Genomic DNA, 19,544 nt, shown 5'->3' on the forward strand with positions numbered 1-19,544 from the left:
CCACACTGAACACAAATATCAACGCAAAATATAAAGTGATGGTCCCATGTTTCATGAGCTGAATAAAAGATCCCAGACATTTTCCATACGCACAAAAAGCTTATTTCTCTCAAATCTTGTGCACAAATTTGTTTACATCCCTGTTAGTGAGCATTTCTCCTTTGCCAAGATAATCCATCCACCTGACAGGTGTGGCATATCAAGAAGCTGATTAAACAGCATGATCATTACACAGGTGCACCTTGTGCTGGGGACAATAAAAGGCCACTCTAAAATGTGCAGTTTTGTCAAACAACACAATGCCACAGATGTCTCAAGTTTTGAGGGAGCGTGCAATTGGCATGCTGACTGCAGGAATGTCCACCAGAGCTGTTGCTAAAGAATTGAATGTTCATTTATCTTCCATAAGCCATTGCCAACGTCGTTTTAGAGAATCACCTCATGCTTTAGCATGATAATGTACGGCTCCATGTCGCAAGGATCTGTACATAATTCCTGGAAGCTGAAAATGTTCCAGTTCTTCCATGGCCTGCATACTCACCAGACATGTCACCTATTGAGCGTGTTAGGAATGCTCTGGATCGACATGTACGACAGCATGTTCCAGTTCCCGCCAATATCCTGCAACTTCGCACAGCCATTGAAGAGGAGTGGGATAACATTCCACAGGCCACAATCAACAGCCTGATCAGCTCGAAGGAAATGCGAAGGAAATGTGTCGCGCTGCATGAGGCAAATGGTGGCAACACCAGTACTGACTGATTTTTCTTTTTTAAAAGGTATTTGTGACCAATAGATGCATGTCTGTATTCCCAGTCATGTGAAATCCATAGATTAGGGACTAATGATTTCATTTCAATTGACTAATTTCCTTATATGAACTGTAACTCATTAAAATCCTTTAAATTGTTGCATGTTGCGTTTTATATTTTTGTTCAGTGTAGTTTGTTTTGTTTTTCTCATTGACGCTCAGTGCACTATATCATGGTTTTATCTAGATTCCATTTAGCATAATGCTCATGCACTGTACATGTGAATACAGGCATTTACATAGACATACTGTATTTGTGCAAAATGTAAATTATGGGATATTTGAATTCCACAATATACTTCTACTGCAAAGTATTGTATTATGTTCACATACTGTAAACGGTATACTTTTTCCACATAAGAAATGTCCTTTAAACCTATATGGGCTGAGCATCTGTTGCAAGACACTTTACTAAACAAACAAATCAGTCAATCAACATACAATGTTTTCTTTTCCCATTCTAGGGGAACAAAGGAGGTGTGGCGGTGCGCTTTGTGTTCCACAACACCAGCTTCTGTTTTGTCAACTCCCACCTGGCGGCCCACGTGGAGGACTTTGAGAGGAGGAACCAGGACTACAAAGACATCTGTGCCCGCATGAGCTTCCACCTGCTAGACCACCCTCCCCTCACCATCGTCAAACACGAGTCAGTCCCTCTCCAAGACCCATACTGTAGAGTCATAGGCATTGATCCAATGCCCTAACTAGCATACCACTTAGTGTGAAGCATTGGGCAATGCATTGGGCATGTATTCTCAATAATAGTATTTCAGGATCGAATGAGCTTACAATAATCGTCATTGCTATAATACATGTAATTATTTGAAATAGTACATACTTAGTGCTGTGGTGGTTGTGTTATTGAATCCCCAATAAACAATTCTCAGGTAATAGTAATGTAATTCAACATCATTTCAAAGTAAGTAGTGTACTGTAAAATAGTGTAACCATGTCACTGATTTTCTTTCGTAGAGTGTTAGGTTATGTGTAAACTTATGGTATTACTGTAAGACTTTACATGCTGTTGTGTTACAATACATAACTCTTCATCCATTCTGTGGTCCAGTGTAGTGATCTGGGTAGGAGATCTGAACTACCGGTTGTTTGTGTACGATGCAGCCGAGGTCAAACAGCTCATCTCACACAACGAACTAAGGAAGCTGCAGGTGAATGACCAGGTGAGAATACACACACGCACACACACACACACACACACACACACAATGGGATTTTACAACTTGTTTATGCAAACACATTAAAGTTTATGGTTCAGCGCTGTCATAAATCAGTAACATTTTATAAAACAATACTGCACAAAAATCATGTTGTCATGTAAAGTTCTGCACTGTGGCAAATCAGTTACAAAAAAAAACAGCAACCACAACAAAAAGAGTGACACTAAATAAACATATTTTATTCAATGGAGTTCTGCATTCTGCAATAACTTTGGTGGAATCCCTCCTTGTTCCCTTCTCCCTCTGGTTGTTTATGAGGGTTATAAATACAGGAGTTCCTCTGTCTGTCTCTGAATAACCTTTATTGTCGGTGTATTTTCCCTCCTTCCTCTGTGTGAAGCTGAATATCCAGAGGCAGACCAGGCGAGCCTTCACAGACTTCATTGAGGGAGAGATCAATTTCATGCCCACATATAAGTATGACGCCAAGACGGACCGTTGGGACTCTAGGTAAATTATCACTGATTCTAATTCCTTTCCCTCCAAGCACATGCTTACAGTATGTAATACCCAGAGAGTTTGGTATTTTGAGGTGGAAACTATCACTCCCCCACCCAACAGAGTGCAAAGGAAATACCCTGTGTAGGATAGTCCTCATATTATGCCATAGCACCTTGATTATTCATGTTTAACTACCTAGTAAGATCAAACATGAAAAGCCACTATTCCAAACATTCTGTCCCAGTAACGAAAGGAGTCCTTACGCAAATATAGACAGCTGTTTTGAGGTAATGTTGATCCAGTGTTGAATAGGCATGGTAGGCACCGCTAACTAGCTTTGTTCCCCTCCTGCCTAAAATAATTTGAAGAGACCCAGGAGGTTGCTTTGGGTGCCTTCGTGGCTTATCTGGAAAACAATCATAGGTATCTAGGGAGACACTGGGTTGTGGCATGCAACTGAAAATTCAACGGAAAAAACGAAAATGACTTCCATATTGTACTAGTCCACGTTGTCATCACTGTTTCAATCTGCTATCTTTCATTTGGTGCCAAATGAACACGACCCTTGTGTGAGGTTAGCTGACATTGTGTCTCTAACCACTGTCTCTCTGTCTGGGGTTCTCCTTCAGTGGGAAGTGTCGTGTCCCGGCGTGGTGCGACCGGATCCTGTGGAGGGGTAGTAACGTGAAGCAGCTCCACTACAGGAGCCACATGGAACTGAAGACCAGCGACCACAAGCCCGTCAGCTCCCTCTTCAGCGTAGGGGTAAGGATCATGGAGCCACCTACTCACTACATTGTCTGTCAGCATCTGAAAATCGCATCTGACTGATTGAGGTCGAGGCAGTCAAGGGAGACCTGACATTCACAATAAACAAATATGTCTGCTAAGCCAAAGGAGTCCATTAAGTAAAATAGACATAAAAACTTTTAGCATACTGTACAGCTCATTGAGAATCATAATATAAATACATCTAATGTGTTTATTCTCGAATAGCATGCTTGATTATGCTATATTGAATGAATCGGTGTTGGATGGATAAATTCATCTGTGTGTGTGTAACAGGTGAAGGTGGTGAACGAGGCGCGCTACAAGAAGGTGTTTGAGGAGATTGTGCGCATGATGGACAGGATGGAGAACGAATTCCTCCCGTCTCTGACACTGACCCAGAGAGAGGTGAGTAGACGGAACGCACACATACAGAGCCATGACTTTCATCGTATTGATTTCCTGTCCAGCATGTCCTCCCCACTGATATGTTGAAACGGATCAATAAGTCACAGTCTTTGTCAGGAAGCAAGGTACATGGTCGTTTTGATGCCAAGACAGCCAGTATTGAATCAGGGACTTGTGACAGTGATTTAAATTCGGACAAAAAATTGCCTAAGAAAATCAATATAAGCCTGCCAATATGCTTGAGTTACTTTGCACGGGTAGAATGGTGTGGTCATCTATTTGTATTTTAAACAATCTACTTTGCATAGATCAAACAAATATTATTGCACTCTGGCTTACTGTAACAGAATGTATGTGTGTCTGTCCTCCTCTCAACATCTCTCTCTTTCTCTCCCCCCTCTCTTTCTCTCTCCCTCTTCTCCCAAAGTTTACCTTTAAGGATGTCAAGTTCCGCCAGCTTCAGCGGGAGCGTTTTGTGATCTCCAACGACGGGCAGGTCCCCTGTCACTTTGCCTTCATCCCCAAGCTCAACGACTCGCAGTACTGCAAGAATTGGCTCCACGCCGAGCCCAGCGAAGGTTTCCTAGAGCCCAGTGAGTCCCATTCACTTTCAGCCATGTCACCTATCTTCTACAGTCAGTCACAGGCCCTGCCTGGTGGGATACTTTCATAATGCATCCTTCGCTCCTTCCTTGGTGGGATTTCACTGATCTGAGGATCTAAGGATTCACTGGTCGATCAGTTGAATGATCTCCTGGAGGAGGGAGAAGGAAGGCCAGTCCAGAAGCAACCCCTAGCCCCTACTCCTTAATCACGTTTTTGATACGTATACAATAAGCAATATGTTGAAAGTCCTACCAAGCCTGTCCGAGGGCATGGAGCTGCTACCATATTATTTATAGGCCTACCTATCAAATCCTTTACTTTAAGATTTACTTAGGGGTTGTTTCGCAACTGGACCGAAGAATGCATTTGTATAGCATCTATACTCTGTCATAACCCATTGTGTGCATGTAGTGGCGTACTCCTGAGTGGCGTACTCCTGAGTGGCGCAGTGGTCTAAGGCACTGCATCGCAGTGCTAACTGTGCCACTAGAGATCCTGGTTCGAATCCAGGCTCTGTCGCCGCCGGCCGCGACTGGGAGACTCATGGGCGGCGCACAATTGGCCCAGCGTCGTCCAGGGTAGGGGAGGGAATGGCCGGCAGGGATGTAGCTCAGTTGATAGAGCATGGCGTTTGCAACGCCAGGGTTGTGGGTTCGATTCCCACGGGGGGCCAGTATAAAAAAAACATGTATTCACTAACTGTAAGTCGCTCTGGATAAGAGCGTCTGCTAAATGACTAAAATGTCAAATGTAAAAAAAAATGTATATTTTGTTCCCAGTGCTATCGTTCATCAGTTATCATACCACCAGGGCTTTGTTCCTGAGGCACCAAAACGAAAGAAAACAGACTGAAACAAGGATTTGGCCTACCCGGATTTGTTCAATAAGAAAAGCCCATGTCCACTTTCCATTGCAAAATGTTTTCCATCCCATACCCTAATGAACACTTCCCCTCTCTGTCTCTCCCCACCAGACGAAATTTTAGAGATCTTCCTGGATGTGTATGTGAGCAAGGACTCGGTGACGCTGCTCAACTCAGGAGAGGATGCCATCGAGGACATCCTGGTGCTGCACCTGGACCGAGGCAAGGATTACTTCATCACCATCTCAGGCAACTACCTGCCCAGCTGCTTCGGTACCTCACTGGAGACCCTGTGCCGCATGAAGAAGCCCATCCGGGAGATCCCCATCACCAAGCTCATCGACCTGGTGAGTGGGACTAGTTAACATGAAGTTACTGTAGCAACCAGGAAGGAATACTTTCGAAGTAGGTTAGGAGTGATGTATATATTGTTACGTATTGAAGAGCTGTTTAAATATAGTATTCATTCCAGGATTAGGTGAACTATCAATGCAAGTAAATAAAAATAAAATAAAACAATTTCTACTTTTATTGGTCACATGCCACATATTTAGCAGATGTTATTGTGGGTGTAGCGAAATGCTTGTGTTCCTAGCTCCAACAGTGCAGTAGTATCTAACAATTCACAACAATACACACAAATCTAAAAGTAAAATAATATAATTAAGAAATATATAAATATTAGGACGAGCGATGTCGGAGTGGCATTGGCTAAAATACAGTAGAATATAATACAGTATATACATATGAAATGAGTATAGCAGTATGTAAACATTATTAAAGTGACTAGTGTTCCATTATTAAAGTGACCAGTGATTCCATGTCTATGTACATAGGGCAGCAGCCTCTAAGGTGCTGGGTTGAGTAACTGGGTGGTAGCCGGCTAGTGATGGCTATTTAACAGTCTGATGGCCTTGAGATAGAAGCTGTTTTTCAGTCTCTGGGTCCCAGCTTTGATGCACATGTACTGACCTCGCCTTCTGGATGATAGCGGGGTGAACAGGTCGTGGCTCGGGTGGTTGATGTCCGTGATGATCTTTTTGGCCTTCCTGTGACACCGGGTGCTGTAGGTATCCTGGAGGGCAGGCAGTGTGCTCCGGTGATGCGTTGGGCAGACCGCACCACCCTCTGGAGAGCCCTGCGGTTGTGGGCGGTGCAGTTGCCGTAACAGGCGGTGAAACAGCCCGACAGGATGCTCTCAATTGTGCATCTGTAAGAGTTTGTGAGGCTCTTAGGGGCCAAGCTGAATTTCTTCAGCCTCCTGAGGTTGAAGAGGCGCTGTTGCGCCTTCTTCACCACACTGTCTGTGTGGGTGGACCATTTCAGATGGTCAGTGATGTGTACACCGAGGATCTTGAAGCTTTTATACAGTACTTCTTCAGTACTGTATAATATACAGTACTTCTTCAGTCATTGAAGGCACTGAAGGCAGCAATGGCAGGTAGTTGTTTTTCTCCATGACACTTTTGGCTTGAGAGTCCGCTTAACTTGGTTTCCCTAACCCTAAACCCTCTAAACGGGTAAGAAATGAAAAGCAGCCAACACTGCAGCAGGCCTCAAAGATTGGTGTTGAAGAGCACATAGATTTGCTCCTTGTTTGTTTTTGAAAAGCCTGTTCAGAAAATGATACCTGGCAGGGCCACGTGACGGCCTGTTTGTCCACTCCTTCAAGGGTTTGTAAGAATCTCCACAGTCTGTTTTTAGAGGGCAGCGAGAATGTTTCAACCTGTGCCATTGTTTAGAATCTCTAAGGGAATAAGGAAGTGGAACATGGTGTGTACAAATGTCAGAAGGGCTTTCCTGAAATGCTAGGAGCATTGACTAAGTCTCGGCTAGTCATATATACCCTGGTCTACTTTACAGTACAGATAGAAATGCATAGACAGGCTATCTCTGTATTGCTATTTTATATTGTCTATCTATATCCTCCTTGGCCCCTAGTGTTAGATTAGTATGCTATTGCATTGCAAATGATCTCTTGCTTCCACTGTTACTTTTCTACTGTCATTCTTTACAGGGGTACTTTTGGGTGGAATTATTCATTTTTTAAAGGTGCAATCTGTAACTTCTTAGACCCCTGTAATGCTCACACAAAAAAACACACACAAAACAAAACTCAATTTAAGCCATTCAGTGCTCAATACATTCTCAAAGACCCTCTCTCCCAATCCTGCCGGCCCGGGACAATACTTTTTACAAACCAGAAAGTAACCTACAGATTGCACCTTTTTAAAACAGCATGTCATTATCTTACTTCCTTACTCATCTGTGGTTCCGCTTGATCTCCTATCTACAGTATCTTCTCTGTTCTCTGTTCTATTTTTCTCCATCCTCATCATCGCCTTGATCATTCCTTTCCAACTCTTCACTGCTGTGCTGGGTGATGCTGGGTGCTCAGGGAGAGGACAGCTACATGGAAAAGGTAAAGTCAACATGGTGTGTCCATTTATATAAATCTATAATGATTAGAATCCTTCTTTCTATGGCGTCCCACTCTCTACTGCTCACTGTAAGGCTAGTCTGTTGCCCCGCTGTTGGTCAGCGAAATAGGCAACCCAGGTTCTAGTCAAGTAATGTTGCTTTCTAGATTTGACATAAAAACACCTCAAATGAACCAAATATACAGTACCTCATGTTCTGAATTAGGGAAGCACATTGGTTCAGACAAGACCATGATCAAATATTCTGTTTTGGGATCCAATACTATAGTAACTGAAGTCTTCATTTACTGCAGCTCTAGACCCAACGGTTGCATGTCCATCCGTGCCATAGCAGTACTAGCTGTTAGTGCTGAGCGATTATCCAGGCTCTGTCGTAGCCGGCCGTGACCGGGAGACCCATGGGGCGGCGCTACAATTGGCCCAGCGTCGTCCAGGGTAGGGGAGGGAATGGCCGGCAGGGATGTAGCTCAGTTGGTAGAGCATGGCGTTTGCAACGCCAGGGTTGTGGGTTCGATTCCCACGGGGGGCCAGTATGAAAAAAATAAAAATAAAAATGTATGCACTCACTAACTGTAAGTCGCTCTGGATAAGAGCGTCTGCTAAATGACTAAAATGTAAATGTAACTGAAATGTGTTATTTTTCAATTTTTAAACAACAAATTGACTGATTTTTTTGTTGCTGTGAGTGCAATGCGCAGGTTCTCTAGAGATAAATCAGATCATGCCCGAGCTGTGCGATGTAGTAGTTTCCAACAGGCCAATATTCTACATAGTTTAGCACAGAAAACATGGTAATTAACTACAATGACCATATTGAATTGTGTGCCTACTTGTCCGGTCTGTGTGGTGCTGACACAGAGGTAGATCGAAGAGACAGAAGAACGCGGGATACAGAACAGCTGCTTCGTGAGTTATCCCTACCTGAAAATACATGACCTAAGTGACTAATAGTTGGTTTTCAGAAGTCCTAAGATTACGCCTTATTTCTTTTGAAGAACTACTAACCTCTCTATAGAGATGATGAAAAATAAAGCCATCAAATAGGCCTAAAACAAATGTAATATACACAACTGAAATATTTGATTAAAGTAAAGTAATGTTAATAAGTGATAAGCGCTACTATTATGGGACTTTTATTCTCTGTTACAGCAGTCAACCCACATAATGCGTATTGCATTTAATGTCTATACAAATAATTGAACCCCCCCCCCTCAAAAAAAGTTAAGCTGTACTAGTCCTCAATCTGAGATATTGGTGGCCCACATAAGACCGTCATGAAATGTGCGTGAGTGCATATTATATGCTTTATATTTCAAATTGTGAAGGCAATGGTTGAGATTGATAACCCTAAGGCAGTGATAGACCAGAGAGTAGGGCTGGGTGATATGGCCTAAAAATCATATCTCGATTTTTTTCAAACTTCCACAATATACACCTCGGTAAAAAACAAGGTTTTCTCTAAATAAGCTTTGTTGTACAATTAAAGGTCAAATACACTGCATTGCAAACAGTCAGCAATAATCTAATGAATTCAGGGCGTGTGAAATTAGGCTTAAAGCCCCACTAATAATGTAATTATTTTATCAAAATAGTTTTACCTACCTTTTTGCAAAAATCACTGATTTGGCTTTCAAGTCTGTCTATGAAAATGCCCTTTTTGTTACAAATTTAACCAGAACCATGCATAATGCACATTCCCTAATAATGACTAACTTCTTTTTAACAGGCATTATAGAAAATTAACACAGGTATCATCAACAATCTCTCAAGCACAAGCCCACGTGCTAGTGAGTAGCCAGCTAATGTTTCTATTTAAAGTTTAGCCAACTTGGATCTATTTGCTAGCTAACACTGCAGAACAGTTGAATTGTTATGAACACACCCTTCTGTCCGTCTCCAACTGTTTGAACAGAACGCAAGCCTGTCCATGTTGTTCAGATGTTGAAATCATGTGGGCTACCGTATTTCTCAGAATAATAAAGAGTGGCCAATTCCTGATATAACTGTATTTTATGCTTATTGCACATTTATAAAACACAGACTAGACAGCTAGTATAACAGTCTTTGGCTAAAATGCTGCTAGTGGTACGTGGTATCGCAATGCCGCTCGCTATAAACTGCATTATTTTTCCAGAATCAATGTTCATTGATACTCCTGTTTTAGTAGTGTCTGCTCGCAATTTGAGTCGTTGAGACATATAAAGGATATTGTTAGACAGGTTAATTTCTCCTCTATTGCAGTAAAATGTCTCAATGTGTTTGGGTGTCCATATGACTGATTATATTGGACCAAACCTCAAATGCAAATAGAGAGGAAGAAGTGATCTCTCAACTTTGTTGGTGTGAGTTTCAGGGGATTGTGTGTGTCTGTGTGTGTGTCTGTGTGTGTGTGTGTGTGTGTGTGTGTGAACAGAGGAAGAGGCGAAGCGAGAGGTTTCGCTCTTGTTAAAATCTGTCCAAAATAAGGCCAATGCGTTTCTATGGGCTTATTTTGGACATAAGCTTGTCGCATGCCTTCTCGCATTTGGGACAACGACTCTTATTGTTAGGGCGGAGACATGAGCATCTTGTCATTATATTCAGATCTCTGGTGTAAATGGGAAGATGCACAGAGCACAGAAGGAGCGAAGGAGACAAGACCAAAAAGACAACATGAGAACAAGTGGACATAAACGCTCATAAAAATGAAAATATGAAAAACGTGATTCTTGTGGTACAGGCATTTGGAATATCGCGCAAAAACATACATTTTGATTTGATATATCGCCCAGCCCTAACAGAGAGGAGCCTGGTTTCCACACGTGCGCCTGCTCGCGTGCGTGTGCGATCATAGAAGTGACACCACGTGTACTAGACTTCAAGCACGTCTCCACAGCAGTACACACGCATCACAACTGTCCCTCCACACACACACACACACACACACACACACATACACACATACAGTCCTTCTACCGCACACCCAAGCTCATTTCACAGCAGGTCACTCTACAGTGAACAGGCCTTCACACACATGATTAAGGCTAATGAGAGTTTAGGGAGAAGCAGAGGGGACCTGTGCTCAGTTAAGCAGCATCTGCTTCACTCATATAAAGCCTGATGTTAATCCCATCTTCACCTTCCATATCTGAGCAGCTCACCGGCCAGTGAAACTGAATCGCTGCACGGCTAAACCCACTACAGATGGCACCATAAATAGGAAACAACATAACGTTTTTTAATAGGGCGTTGGGCCACCAGAACAACTTCAATGCGCCTTGGCATATATTATACAAGTGTTTGGAACTATATTGGAGGGATGCAACACCATTATTCTACAATAAATTCCATCATTTGTTTTTTTGTTAAACACTGTCTCAGTCGCCACTCCAGAATCTCCCATAAGGATTCAATTGGGTTGAGATTTGTCAGCCAATCAGCATTCAGGGCTCGAACCACCCAGTTTATAAAGTACAGTAATGCCGAGACAAGTCAAAAAAACAAAAAGACAAGTCACACAGAGGCGGAATAAATTCAACGACACATTTGTTTGTTTAATTACAAAACTGGAGAGCAACATCTGTCCGGTGAAGTCCACAAAGCAAATATTACATGTAACAAACAGTTGCTGGACCATGCTGTAGGTCATGTAAGTTAATGTTTTCTACAGTTTACTAAACAACTACTGATTTAGAACCACAGAGTTACCACAAGTCAGCAGAAAGACAACAGGAGCACTGCCTCCACTATTCCAGCACCATTTCAACTTAAACATTTAAACATCATCAAATCAACAAGGCTATATATGCTTAGTTTAATATACTGAAAACAAACTTAAAGACACCAAAAACAATTTTGTTCAATGTTGCTAAATATGATGTGGCTGTCCATGGTACTGATTTCTGTGTGTGTGTGCTCAAGTAAAACATTTTTTGGACTCACCCTACTTGCAGACTAGTTGAACGCCAATGCCATCCTCTCTTCATGTTGGCAAAATGTTTTAGTTTTTGTTGTCATAGGCTAGCAAGCATGTTAGCTAGGTAGCCTAACTTCCTCGCATGGGCAACAATGAACCAGCTAAGTTAGCTAGCTAGTTAACGTGGTATGCTGGGCCAGCAGCATACCACCCTGCATACCACTGCTGGCTTGCGTCTAAAGCTAAGCAGTGTTGGTCCTGGTCGGTCACTGGATGGGAGACCAGATGCTGCTGGAAGTGGTGTTGGAGGGCCAGTAGGAGGCACTCTTTCCTCTGGTCTAAAAAAAAAAGATCCCAATGCCCCAGGGCTGTGATTGGGGACATTGCCCTGTGTAGGGTGCCATCTTTCGGATGGGACTTTAAACGGGTGTCCTGACTCTGTGGTCACTAAAGATCCCATGGCACTTATCGTAAGAGTAGGGGTGTAAACCCTGGTGTCCTGGCTAAAATCTGGTTCTCATACCATCATGGCCACCTAATCATCCCCAGCTTCCAATTGGCTCATTCACCCCCCCTCCTCTCCCCTGTAACTATTCCCCAGGTCATTGCTGTAAATGAGAATGTGTTCTCAGTCAACTTACCTGGTAAAATAAGGGTAAAACATAAAGTGAGCCTACTAGGTTACATATTGAACTTCCATCGTCTCAGGCCAGTGGCACAATATATTAATTTATGGTTAGTTCAGAATCGCTGTCATAATCATTGGCCTGTACAGAGAATTAAGTCAAAACCACAAATCCAAATCCCCATCTCCATCCATGGCATGGGTCAATTTTAGCAAGCTAGCTACTGCAGCACAACAACACAAGCCGACCAGAAACAGACACGTTTTTTCTGACTGACGTTTTGCTTTGGATGTGATTTGATTTGTGTGAAGCCAAATACAAACTGGCCTCCCTTGGGGAGCGTTTTGCAGCACCAGGACAACGCACAGTTGAGCTCAGCTCAACGCTGATTGGCTAATTATTTTATACCTTTTTTAATCAAGGGAGGCCAAATGCTTGCTGGCATCAATCAATCAAATGCTACGGTAGCAACATGTCATCCTCTTTTGGTCCAGACAGCATCAGATACATGGGCTACACGTACTGAGACAGAGGGGCGCTGTTTCCCTCGCTCGGTGAGATTCAGCCACTTGCGAATAGAAGGGAAATTATGAAAACACAGAGACAAAAAATACATTATTAAAGATAACATTTTATCTATACAAATTAAAGATAACATTTAAATGATGTGCATGTCATCCGCTTTCCCAGGCCAGTATTCTTTTTATTTAGGCCAGTAGCTTTCAGTTGCCACTGACCTGGTGTGCCACTGGCAAATTCACCTGAATGTCGAATGTCGAGCACTGGAATGGCATGCTAATTTAAAGTATGGCCTGTCATTATAGCCTGGCTCTGTATGGAATGTAGGTACATTATGGGACACAGGTCAGGTAAAAAATTGGTGCGACCAAATCATGTGCTGGTGCCATCAACTGAAACAGTTGGTAGCACCAGTGCCACCAGTGGAAAAAGCCCTTCCCCCCCCAAATCAACATCCAGGGCCTGATGTATTTGAGTTCTGTAAAAGCCTTTATTTCTGTTCACCTAACCAAAGCCTAGGCTACATCTTTCGTAGAAGCTGCACTCCTATAAGTTTAAGGAACAGTAGCACTTTGAGAGGCTCTCTAGCTCTTGATATTGTATATGTCTCTGCAGGCTATCACTGTGTCCCATTCCAGTCCTGTGTGTGTGTGACCCCCATTGCCAGTGGCTATTTTTGGCCCCACTCCCTTAGAACCATTTGCAGCTAGACACAAAACAATGTGATCCGCTCCAAGTAAAATGGCTCTCCTGCAAGCCGAACCGACATCTAACCGTTGTGATAATCCACTCTAATATGTTCCCTATATCTATAATGACAGGCAATGTGCCATATGGAATCATCTTAGGAATGGAATCAACATTTTGATAAACGAGATACCTTTAAATTGTCTTATGTAATGGCACAGGATGAATCTAATCAAATCCTCCCTAGGGAATTAAGCAGTACATAAGTTTATGAATCGACCAGGTAAAGCTGGTTTCAGTCACATTACTAACATAGAGACTTTATGTGTCAGAATCCGGCATACTTATGCTCTGACAAAGGTATTTTTTGACTGAAAGTTGCACTGAAATGCAGACTATTTTCTTCAGTATACTGTGGTTGTGTGTGTTGTGTCAGTATAGTATCTATGTTTCTAACATGTTGTGTTGTTCTCTCAGTATAGTATCTATGTTTCTGGCATGTTGTGGTGTTCTCTCAGTATAGTATCTATGTTTCTGGCATGTTGTGGTGTTCTCTCAGTATAGTATCTATGTTTCTAACATCTTGTGGTGTTCTCTCAGTATAGTATCTATGTTTCTAACATCTTGTGGCGTTCTCTCAGTATAGTATCTATGCTTCTAACATCTTGTGGTGTTCTCTCAGTATAGTGTCTGTTTCTGACATCTTGTGGTGTTCTCTCAGTATAGTATCTATGTTTCTAACATGTTGTGGTGTTCTCAGTATAGTATATATCTTTCTAACATCTTGTGGCGTTCTCTCAGTATAGTATATATCTTTCTAACATCTTGTGGCGTTCTCTCAGTATAGTATCTATGTTTGTAACATCTTGTGGCGTTCTCTCAGTATAGTATCTATGTTTCTGACATCTTGTGGTTGTGTGTGTTACTTCAGGAGAAGTCCAAGGTGAGCTTCCTGATGGTGGACAGTGCTGGCACGGAGGACAAGCCCTTAAGGATCCCCAAGGAGGTGTGGCTGCTGGTGAACCACCTCTTTACCAAGTCCTGCCAGCAGGTGAGAGGATAGTTAGGGGGAAATGTTCAAAGCGCTATTCTCAAATGTTGTTGCAATGAACTTGGATATTCCTCACAGAGGGGTGACCTTGGTTAGCCTGGAATCCAAACGGAATATCGCTCCATTTCACTATTGTGTCACTTCACTGATTCTGTTTGGACGGAGCGAAGCGGCGCAAAATTCTGTTTGTATTCCAGGCTACCCCTTCTAGGCACTATTCTAGACATAGTGTCTCAGCCTCTAAATTGTATTCTACCCTACCCTTATTCCACGGAAAAACAAAATGACTGTAAACTCCTTACCATTATTCCAGGAGGACCTGTTCCAGACACCGGGCCTGCAGGAGGAGCTGCAGAGTATCATCGACTGCCTGGACACCAGCATTCCTGACTCCATCCGTATCCTTGCTCATATGTCCCAAGTCATTCCAACCCCACTGGCCCAGATCCACTAGTAGGCCCAGCCCTGTAACAGGAGACTGTGACTGAGATGCCACACAGCTATATGGGTCACTGTGATAAAGCGGCTGCAATGCACAGACTGCTGCCAAGGCGCATGTGGTGGTAGTATAAAGGTATGCTACATTCACGAGATACGCTACATAGATTTGCCGTGTGGATGAAGTATGATTTGTGTGGTAGTTGGGTTTTATGGTGTGCAATTCTCCCCTATCATCAGTGTTCCTGTCCGTACACACACACACACACACACACACACACACACACACTCCTGAACACACACACACACACACACACACACACAACCAGTGTGTTTGAGAGGATCAGTTTGAGCAAGGATAGGCGCAAGATTGCTAATCTTCATCACAAAATGGGTAGCTATTTCGAATTCAAGTTGATTTGGAAATCAGTGATTCTGCGCAGTATGACAGCAATGTAGTCAAGTTCAAACACCCACCCTCGGCCACAAATCTGTGTGTTATTCCCTGAATGTCTGTGTGTCAGCTGGTTGTAACCACTCGGTGGCCGAGGCCCTGTTGATATTTCTGGAAGCTCTACCTGAGCCAGTGGTGTGTTACGAGCTCTACCAGCGCAGCCTGGACTGTTCCCACGACAGCCGCCTCTGCAAACAGGTGCAGTGAATACATATTTCCACATAAAAATGTATGTATGTGAGACCATATGAATATGGAAAAATGTATACGAGTAGGAGTCATTGACTTCTATTGACTCGTTAAAAGCTCATATGTATAGTCATTGCATACCATAAGACATAGTTTGCCATCTAGGCTCTGGAAGGTTCTGGTTGGGGTTCCCATTTGTCTTTTCTCTGGTCTGTTTTGTCAGTTGATCTCCCAGCTGCCCCGGGCTCACCGCAACGTGTTCCGCTACCTGATGGCCTTCCTCAAGGAGCTGCTGAAATACGGCCACAACAACAACCTCACTGCCAGCCTCATAGGTCAGTTCCCCATGGCCACGTTCTCTCTGCTTTCCGAGTTCACTAGGGTTCACTGTAGGAAAACGTTTGGCAACGGAATGCAAATATCAGTGTTCTTATTGGACATGTTCAGGTAGAGTAGTTTGTCCCCGCTTCACTCCATTTCAAAATGGATCCTCCCTACTGAACACAACCCAAATCTAGGGTCAATACCCCTTCAATTCAATCAATTCAGGAAATGAAATTCCCAAGTTTAGAATTGGAAAAACTGATATTATTTTCAGGAACTGGAATTCACTGAATCCTGACTGAATTGAAAGGAAACTGATCTAAACTCCTGTTTCTAACATCTTCCTCTACCTCTCTCTCTCCTCCACTGTGCCCCATGCCAGCTTCCCTCTTTGCCAGCCTGCTCATCCGGCCCCCACCCAACATGGTGGGCCGACAGACCCCGCAGGACCGACAGAGAGCCATCGTCTTCATCCTGGGCTTCCTCATGGGAGGGGACGACGAGTGAGGGGTCAGGGGTTAAGGGTCAGGGATTAGGGGTCAGACAGCCTCCAGGCTGGACCTTTTGATAACTGATATAAGAATGGAGTTTTAGTGCACACAAGGCATATGTGTGTGTGTGTAGGGGACCATGGTGTGACACCCCTGACGCCCCCTGTGTTGGATCCTGTTGTGGGAGAACGAATAGTGCAATTATATGGGACCCTCTCTTTTATCACAGGCTCTTATCAAGGCCCCAGCCCCCAGCCTTTGTAGTGCTGTGCTTCAGTCACTCACAACCATCACTATTGACCAAGTCTCATAGTTTTCACCTCTGCTCATAGTGTAGCTGCAGGACCAGGAGTTTAGGTGTTGGTAGCTTGGAGTGACCGTGAACAGTGAACTGACTGATGCCTCTCTGCACTTTTTACTGTACCAGAAGACCTGTATCCCCTGTCTATGGACCCCCCCACAGGCAACCCCCAAGACCCCCATGCCTCATATAACAAGTTTCATGCCAAAACGACTCCCTATACCTGATTTGAATCTGAACTCTGAATGAATATACAATATGTATGTAATGTATGTATGAATGCACCAATAGATACTAAGATAATGATGATCCATTAGTCCATGATACTAAAGATAGACCACATAGGTGGTCATCCAGAAGATTTGGATTGCAGCTACCCGATGGATACTACTCTCGGGGTGAACTATTCAAACCATCAGTAGACAGTGATATTGGGCGCAAAAGACTTCTAGTGAACACAGAGAGACTGAATGAATCCTTGCTCGTCGGAAATTCCGATAAAGGAAGATTTACGTTCTTCTTACAAGATAGCGATGACTATCGGGAGAAGTCCCATCTGGGTTCTGTGATACATATTGGGAGATGTGTTACAGTGGGCTGTAGTTTAAACTAATGTTATTTATTCTATATATGTTTTCCTTACATGACTTTTGCACCATCTTTATAGTTTATTTCAACTTCATCATTATTTTAAGAGACCGCATTTTGCATATTGTTTAACTGGTTGTTCAAACCCACTTTTTGCTTCTGCTTTTCTGAAACAAGTATTGTTCAATATCAGTGAGATTACATTGCAACTCTGAACCCAAGTCACACTAACTTCACAATTGAGTGATCAGTCATCACGCCTGCATTTATTTGCTGTTTTATGGGCCAGTTTCTCAGACCCAGATTAAATGTATCGGAGATGAACATTCTCTATTGAGCATGCTTTTTTAGTTAAAGAGAAGGCTTTTAATCGGAGTCCCGGAAACCAGCCTTACAGAACATCAGAAAGAAAACGCCTCTACGGTCTCGATGTCGTAACTGTTGTAAATAGTCCTCCTCCTGTCGCAATTATCCTGGATGTTTGACTGCTGTCAACTCTTACTATGGTGGCGCAAACTATGTGTTCTTGTGTTTTCAATATGTATGTGCTGTATGTTTGTCATGCAGGTGGTACTGTCGTTTTTAATGTCTGCCATGTCCTCATTTTTTATATAATTTTTCCTCGCTTCAGCCTCGCTCTCTGCCTTCATGCCGGTTAGAGCTTCATTGTTTTGGGCTTGCGACCGGGAGACCCATGGGGCTGCGCACAATTGGCCCAGCGTTGTCCAGGGTAGGGGAGGGAATGGCCGGCAGGGATATAGCTCAGTTGGTAGAGCATGGTGTTTGCAACGCCAGGGTTGTGGGTTCGATTCCCACGGGGGGCCAGTATGAAAAATAAAAATAAAAATAATGTATGCACTAACTGTAAGTCGCTCTGGATAAGAGCGTCTGCTAAATGACTAAAATGTAATGTAAAATGTGTGCTCATGCAAGGGTCTTTTTTTTGTCACTTTGTCTCCCTCAGTATATTCTGACAATATAATGTCCTGTTTTGCTGTCTGTGTGTCTAAAATGGCAGCCTATTCTCTTTTATAGTGCACCACTTTTGACCAGAGCTCTGATCAAAAGCAGTGCACTATATAGGGTGCCATTTTGGACACACTCTAATCATTTTTTCAGTGACTAAGCATGTTTTACAGTGCAGGTTGAACAGGATTTAGTTGTTCATTACACTCGTCTGAGACAAAACTGGTTTTCCAGACACATTTTTTCCGAACGCTGTCGTGGAACGTGTTATGGTTATGAAATGGGGAACTCCAATGCTGTGCAATTTCAACAGTGTTTCCTCCCTGTGTTTTCGACCCTGTCTAGTAATAACATGTCAAAACGTCTCCTAGCCGGCACTTTACAGGCTGGTTATGTGACACGGTTGGTCTATGACACTCATTTCCACTTTCCATTGGAACAGTTGCCCTGGCGTATGTCTCCAGTCAACTAATCTAGCCAGAAAAGCCTGTTACTTAGTCAACAGACACTTAAAGACTAGCCTGCTTCCATACACTGTATGTGGCGTAGCCAACCCCTCTATTGTTGTCATTCCATGCGATGGTATGACATTGAATATTGATTTGCCTACAGCATACACAGTATAGAACCTGGCTACTACAGGTCCAGGCTAATAAATACGTTTCAAACAGTGTTTCAATGTGTTAAATAACATTATAGCTAACACACTGACAGTCTCGCCAGAAAAGCCTGTACTTTGTAATTTTGTTAACAGGCATTGCTGGACCATTGCTACACCAGAAAATCTGTTCAGAGATGGAAACTTTGTTTCAATATGTTACATAATCTTATAGCTAGAATGTCTGTTAATCAAAGCACTCACCGGTTTGTATGTCAGTGTCAGCTCTGTACATGAAAGGAGTTTGAGTGGAGTGGAGTGGGCCTTGTGTAAATGTCTGTGCCTCGCTGCAATCATCCCCTACAGTATATTTCTAAAATGGGCCAGGCATGTCTTTACCATTCCTCAGAGTTGTCATAGACTTGAGCGCTTTGTTTAGCTTTGCCAAACCATGACTGGCCCTGGATGGATTTGTCCTCCCTGTTGTCTCGGACACAAACCAAGGAGAAACAGGGAATCTGGTATGTTCATCTCATTCACAACACAACGCTTTTACATCAGAAATAAGGCCAACCCAAGCTGAAGAGATATTGTCGGAACTGAATAGTCATATTTGGGAGATCAATCCACACTCATGTTGCCTTATGTTTCTCTTCATCTGTCGCCTGTCTGCGCTATGCTCCTCTTCATGCCTCTGGTTTTGTAATGGTCTGTCTAGTAATAATGCTACATATGCAAAGGAAAACTTGCACAACTGTTTTCAATGTATATTTTGTGTGGTACTTTTAATTTATTTAACGGAAATAAAATAATGTACGAAAAACCTTTTTCCTACTATATACCCA

The 19,544-nt window shown here is 43.0% G+C and overlaps 1 protein-coding gene across 2 annotated transcripts in view; it reads left to right on the plus strand.

The window, feature by feature from the left end:
• Positions 1–16,701, plus strand: part of ocrl (OCRL inositol polyphosphate-5-phosphatase) — a 46,913-nt gene extending 30,212 nt beyond the window's left edge. The window contains exons 12-24 of one of the 2 annotated variants that reach the window (XM_041841971.2): positions 1,276–1,457; positions 1,878–1,989; positions 2,387–2,496; positions 3,117–3,252; positions 3,553–3,663; positions 4,091–4,256; positions 5,243–5,478; positions 7,530–7,553; positions 14,231–14,350; positions 14,664–14,748; positions 15,313–15,440; positions 15,655–15,766; positions 16,138–16,701. In XM_041841971.2, the coding sequence (XP_041697905.2) occupies positions 1,276–1,457; positions 1,878–1,989; positions 2,387–2,496; positions 3,117–3,252; positions 3,553–3,663; positions 4,091–4,256; positions 5,243–5,478; positions 7,530–7,553; positions 14,231–14,350; positions 14,664–14,748; positions 15,313–15,440; positions 15,655–15,766; positions 16,138–16,262 (1,647 nt within the window). In that variant the 3' untranslated portion in view covers positions 16,263–16,701. The remainder of the gene's footprint in view (positions 1–1,275; positions 1,458–1,877; positions 1,990–2,386; positions 2,497–3,116; positions 3,253–3,552; positions 3,664–4,090; positions 4,257–5,242; positions 5,479–7,529; positions 7,554–14,230; positions 14,351–14,663; positions 14,749–15,312; positions 15,441–15,654; positions 15,767–16,137) is intronic. The other variant, XM_041841982.2, reaches the window with a different exon arrangement.
• Positions 16,702–19,544: the final 2,843 nt, after the last annotated feature.

This window comes from Coregonus clupeaformis, chromosome 2 (genome assembly GCF_020615455.1).
Source record: "Coregonus clupeaformis isolate EN_2021a chromosome 2, ASM2061545v1, whole genome shotgun sequence".
Classification (NCBI taxonomy): Eukaryota; Metazoa; Chordata; class Actinopteri; order Salmoniformes; family Salmonidae; genus Coregonus; species Coregonus clupeaformis.